The 6,003-nt window shown below is 30.0% G+C and overlaps 1 protein-coding gene across 1 annotated transcript in view; it reads left to right on the top strand.

Annotated features, from left to right (window-relative positions):
- Window positions 1-6,003, top strand: part of LOC106460252 (MAM and LDL-receptor class A domain-containing protein 1-like) — a 41,449-nt gene that overhangs the window by 3,854 nt on the left and 31,592 nt on the right. The window contains exons 4-9 of the mRNA XM_022386925.1: window positions 299-386; window positions 566-727; window positions 2,431-2,690; window positions 2,997-3,102; window positions 3,436-3,591; window positions 4,674-4,945. Coding sequence (XP_022242633.1) covers window positions 299-386; window positions 566-727; window positions 2,431-2,690; window positions 2,997-3,102; window positions 3,436-3,591; window positions 4,674-4,945 — 1,044 coding nt within the window. The remainder of the gene's footprint in view (window positions 1-298; window positions 387-565; window positions 728-2,430; window positions 2,691-2,996; window positions 3,103-3,435; window positions 3,592-4,673; window positions 4,946-6,003) is intronic.

Raw genomic sequence — 6,003 nt, 5'->3', positions numbered from 1 at the left:
CAGAAATGAACATACCTGACCATTTTACTGAGAGCCCAGGGCTTGAAGATCCTTCACAAATGCATAGATATCCGGTGTTATATTTGTAACAGCATTAATTGAAATCATCTAACCTCAGAGGGTGCAAAACCTTGTCTTTTATATCTGGCACTCCCTCCCTCCAGGTTGGGTACCACTGCTGTAGAGATATATTTTATTACTAGTTTTATATTGATGTAAAGAACAACTTTTGTGTTTTTGTCAGGGAGGTATGTATGTTTTTTATGTATTATTTTTATACACTTTTAATTTCTCTTAGGTCAGGATTGAAGCTGTGAACACAGAAGCTAATTCCCAAGATCCAATAGCTCTTGATAATGTTGTGGTAAAACATGGATCTTGTGATCGTGAGTATTGGCTAGTTTTTAATTAATTTGGAATAATTTCTTAATTTCATAATGTGATCATTATTCTAATTAGGAAATTATTTTTTAATGTTCATAATAGTTGTAAAAATATTTTATGTACTTTACTACCTCCCTGTATTTTTTATTCTCAAAACTTTTATGAAAATTTATAATTTCAGAAATAGAAGAAAACTCTGAAACATTTGACTGTGACTTTTCGGGTGGTTTCTGTGGATGGAGACATTCAGGATCAGTGGTTAATGGATGGATGTTAAACAGTGGACCAACACCAAATCGACAAATAGGCAAATTGTCAGGCCCAAGTAACGACTATAATGGGGGTAAGTTTTGTCAAAAAGCTTACATTTCTTGCTTCTATTCTTTTCTCTCAGATTTTTTTTGTTAGTCAAAAATATTCTAGGTTATCAGTAACTAATTAAGATGTCAGTTGAGGTTTTTTTTTCAAAAGTTGTTTTACAAACATTTGTTACAAATGATAGTAAGAAACAAAATTAAGGTGTTCATTTAACTTGTATATATTGCACTGGATTCAAACTAATAAAAGTTCCAATAGTAATGTCAGGCAATAGTTTAAGTTTCTACAACTGATAGCATCACATAAAAATTTCCATAAGTTTCCATTTTCTTTAACTTGATTTTGCTTCTTATCCCAAACAGACTAGATGTGTAATATATTGAAAGCTACAAGTGTCTTTTTTTTTTACCAAGATATTCAGCTTCTAACCATCAGAGAGTATCACATATTGAAAGCTACAAATGCCTTTTTTTACCAAGATATTCAGCTTCTAACCATCAGAGAGTATCACATATTGAAAGCTACAAATGCCTTTTCTTACCAAGATATTCAGCTTCTAACCATCAGAGAGTATCACAGACCAAGAGTGAATCAGTGTTGTAGAAATGCAGGTTGACTGGGTCTACATGTGAAAACTGTGATTAATGGAATTTTTGCTTCATATATTATTAAATATTGATTAAGTAACACAAAATTTGTTTAATACATTAATAAATTGTTTATTTTCATTTAAAGATGCTTGTCAGTGAAATTTGGGTTCTGATTACTAGATGGAACTACAGAAAGAAAACTAAAATAACAATGTATTTCTTTCACTTTGGATGTGTAACATTTTTATCTGCCTGCAGTAGTTTGGAGATTAACATGAATAGCTACATTAATGAAAACTCTTTCAGAACAGCCATGATCCAAGAATTAATAATAATAATAATTAAATTTGTATAATATATTTAGCTACATTAATGATAATCCTTCCAGGACAATCATGATCCAGGATATAATAATTACATTTGTGTAACATTTTTTAGCTATATTAATGATAATTCTTCCAGAATAGCCATGATCCAGGATATAATAATTACATTTGTGTAACATTTTTTAGCTATATTAATGATAATTCTTCCAGAATAGCCATGATCCAGGATATAATAATTACATTTCTGTAACATGTTTGGCTGCATGAATGATAATTCTTCCAGAACAGCCATGATCCAGGAATTAATAGTAATAATTACATTTGTGTAACTTGTTTGGCTGCATTAATGATAATTTTTTCCAGAACAGCCATGATCCAAGAATTAATAATAATGATTATGTTTGTGTAGCAAGTCCTAATTCCAGGAGTAATAATAATTACACGTTTTGAATCTTTAGTGGCATTTATAAAAACTCTCAAAATGCTTGATCTAGAATTTAGCAACACTAATGACCTTTTGATCTTCATGTTATTTTATAGAATATTAAGATTTATTTTTGTGGTAGTTTCTTGATTCATATTTATATCAAAGTTTTTTTTTGTGTATTTTAACTACTTTAAGTCATTCAAATATTTTGTCTTACCCATATAAAGCAACAAAAATCAAATCTATTTGTTAGTCATTTGGAGAAAAATTTCTATTTCTGTATCATATTTTTAAACCAACAAATTTTCTTTAGTGAAATGGTGTAACAATTTGTATCATGAAATAATCGAGAATCACAGGCTTTTTTCTCCTTTGTAATTTTTAGATGGGTGGTACGTGTTTGTTAACACAGATGGAGCTGTGTTGAGTAGTCCAGTACAGAAAAACACAGGACCTATGTGTCTTAGTCTTGCTTATCACATTTATGGAGATGGTCTAGATACACTGCTTCTACGAATAACACTTAAGGAATTTGGAGAAAACACAAGTTCAGTCATACTGTGGGAAGAATGGGGTGACCATGGTGATCAGTGGCTAGTTACTCAAGTTACTGTCAATCCAAAAGTGGAAAATTCAAAATATCAGGTTTATATAGAATTTCTTTATTTGAATTAAAAAATACAGAAATTGTGACACAAATATTAATTTTGATAAAAGACAATATTGTTATTTTAAAATTAAAAGCAATAATGAAAATGTAATTAAAACATGAACATAAAAATGTTTTATATTAAATGATAAGTTATTCCAGTATTTTTGTTTAATTGTTTTTGAAAAATAGTAGTCACAAACAAACATTATGCTTTAAATTTTCACAGATTAAAAAAAAATATTATTCAAAGATACAGTTAATACTGTTCAGAGACTAAAGTGTGTCTGTTTCGCTGACAGTTGCTGTTGGAAGGAATCTTAGGAGCTAAACTCTTCACTTCCACAAGTGATGCTGGAGACATAGCTGTTGATAATGTATCTATTATTCATGGCTCCTGTAAGATAGGTAATAAAGTGTACTTCAAGTACAATATAATACTAAGTTTAGTTATATGAGATCTACTGTAATTGTACTTTTTCTCAGGTTCTGTTTAATCCATGTATAAATGTGAGGTTAAGAGCAATCGGATCACAAAGTGGTAAAAATACTATTGAATGTTACTGGGCAGTCTTTTACCATTTGTCAGAATGAGTGAAAAAAAAAGAAAGACTTGTACATTTGTTCTAAAGTAATTTTTACAAATTCATTACTGGAAAGATAATTGAATATTTACCTTCTAGTGTTTTTTTTTTTTTTTAGATAAAACACTGAACCACGTTCATTGCTCATTTTTTTCAGCTGAAGTGACAGAATATGAGATCTTCCAATGTGATTTTGAAGAATTTAACTGTGGAATTCAGTTGGACTGGAATACAGAAACTATTTGGATTCGAAGAAAAGGTCCAGCACTGGGCAGACCACAAAGTGGGCCATTGTATGACCATACTACTGGTGGTAAGGTTTTGATGCTCCTACAGTATGGTTATTTTGAATTCTGGAATGTTTAAATACATGTATAGTTAGAAACGTAATGTTGACTGTTGAAATTGTTCATCAGAAATGTGTTATAAAATCTAAAGATCCCTGAATTGTGCAGTGACAAGTGTGCTGCAACTACAGGGAAGATAGCCTGTGCTTTGGACAGAACTAATCTCCTCTAGTGGATAAATAAAGTAAATTAATAAAACTTAAGACCATCTTCATGTTTAGCCAATAAGCCATACTCCACAAGTAGTACAATTAGCTTAATAAAGACAAAGTAGCCAGAAACCAGGAAATAAAAATTTAAGAGTTAGAATATCTAGAAAGCTAGGGACAGAAAGCATTTTTTTATTCATTCAAATTATAAACACAAATGACAAATGAAGCTATTCATATATTAAAAGGTTTAAAACCATGTGAATGTTACAGAAGTGATTAAAAAAATTTTTTAATAAATATTACATTTATCAATGGGTTCAAATGATATAAAATATGAAAATTCCATTTACTTGATTTTTGGATTTGAATCTTTCTAATACAACATAACATTAAAGGAAAACAAGGAACATTTTAATCCATCTGGGTTGTTCTAGCCACTAAATTAAACTAAACCCTTAAAAAAAGAAAAGCCTCAAACACAGACCTTATTATTTAAAAAAATCAGAAAAATCCATGTATAATTCTACATGTTAATTTACTTACATTATGAGTCTTGAAAAACAACCTCAATTGATTGTATGCATATTTTTGTGATCTTTCATGGTAGTTAATTCTATAGCCATGTGAGAGCTATAAATTCTGCTTTTTTTGTTTGAACTTAACTTGTTATTGTTGTTTAACTCTAGAACTACAACCTTGGGCATACACAAGATTTACACAATAGAAAAGTTATCAACATAATTCACTGTGCAAATATCCACCCAGTATTGTACATTCCTTTAGGGCTCAATTTCATGAGCTAAAAGCAAAATAACGTATTGTGCTGAAATAGTGCCAGTCTTATCTAACAGTGAAAATGAATATATATCTATAAATTTCTTTTGTTACATATTTAGATGGTTGGTACTTGCAAACAAGGTCAGTTGAGAAAAATGGAAAGATCACTGCTCGTATGTTCCTTCCACTCTTACATATTCCATCAGTGGAATCTTGTTGTTTGTCATTCTGGTACCATCAACAAGGAAAAGCTATTGATAACCTAGCTATATATGTAGATCATGAAAATGGAACTGAAGCCTCAAAGGTTAAATGGAGTCAACATCATCAGATTGGAAATGTCTGGAACTATGAAGAAGTAACTGTTTTTGGAGGAGAAAAACCTATAAAGGTGAAAAAAAATTCAAATATGAATATTTTGGTATTAATAATTTTCTACCTGAAAATTTACTTTTTCAAGAAATCCCATCAAAACAGGTTGTTTGTCATGTGACAAACTACTTGTATTTGATGATGACATAAGCCTGTCAAAACATTGTACATTTGTAATAAAGTTTCTTTCACTACACATTCAAGCTGTCTCCAAACTTTAGGTTGTTGGTCATGTCTTGAAAATAAAACCATCAACTCCAAGATTGATTTTCAAAAGTGTATATCTCCAATTACTGTTAAAGCAGAATTGCTGAACAACAGTTTTTAATTGAGAGTCATTTTTGAAATTAATTCCTCATACATTAGATTAACTTCATCATATTTAAAGTTCATGGCAGTGTTTTAATGTCCTTCCCTGAGGTACACATGTTTACTTACTCAAGTGATACAAATAAAGCTGCAACATTTTAAATATTACTGTTAAACATCTTCCGTCAGTTAGGTTGTTTTCTCTGACAAAAAGAATGGCTGTTGATTTGCATTTGTAACAGACATTCTTGTTGATATGTGTGTATGTATATATATATATATCACTGTGAATTTGATTGTCTATTGTGATTTCAAAACGTGACGAGAAATATTTGTGAATATTTTCAGGTTCTTTTTTGTGCTGTACAAACTACATTGTAGTGTTTTCTCCACCAGTTTGTTCTTAGAGAAATGTTTGATTATTCCCTCTTACCAAAATTTGGTTAAGGCAATACTATAATATCTTATAGATAGTAATGTGCTACTAAGATGATTGGGAAATAAATGATATGTTGTACAGGACATTTTGTGAAGAATGACAGAGTGTCTTGCAGAGATAAGAGATATTTAAAACATTTGATCTGTTTAGAAGGTTCCTACATTTAGCTTTGATATTTAGAAAGCATATGATGTAAAAAAATTAGTTAATTCATAATCATCTTTGTTTAAGAAAGTCTATCCTTTTAAAGTCTGTAGGTCATTGAGCTGCTTATATTGTGATTCACTTGAAGTTTTGAATTTAGATTATATGAACTTCTGAATCTTATA

This window comes from Limulus polyphemus, unplaced genomic scaffold (assembly GCF_000517525.1).
Source record: "Limulus polyphemus unplaced genomic scaffold, Limulus_polyphemus-2.1.2 Scaffold736, whole genome shotgun sequence".
Classification (NCBI taxonomy): Eukaryota; Metazoa; Arthropoda; class Merostomata; order Xiphosura; family Limulidae; genus Limulus; species Limulus polyphemus.
The sequence above is the reverse complement of the archived record's forward strand: the minus strand, read 5'-3'. Positions and strand labels throughout refer to the sequence as shown.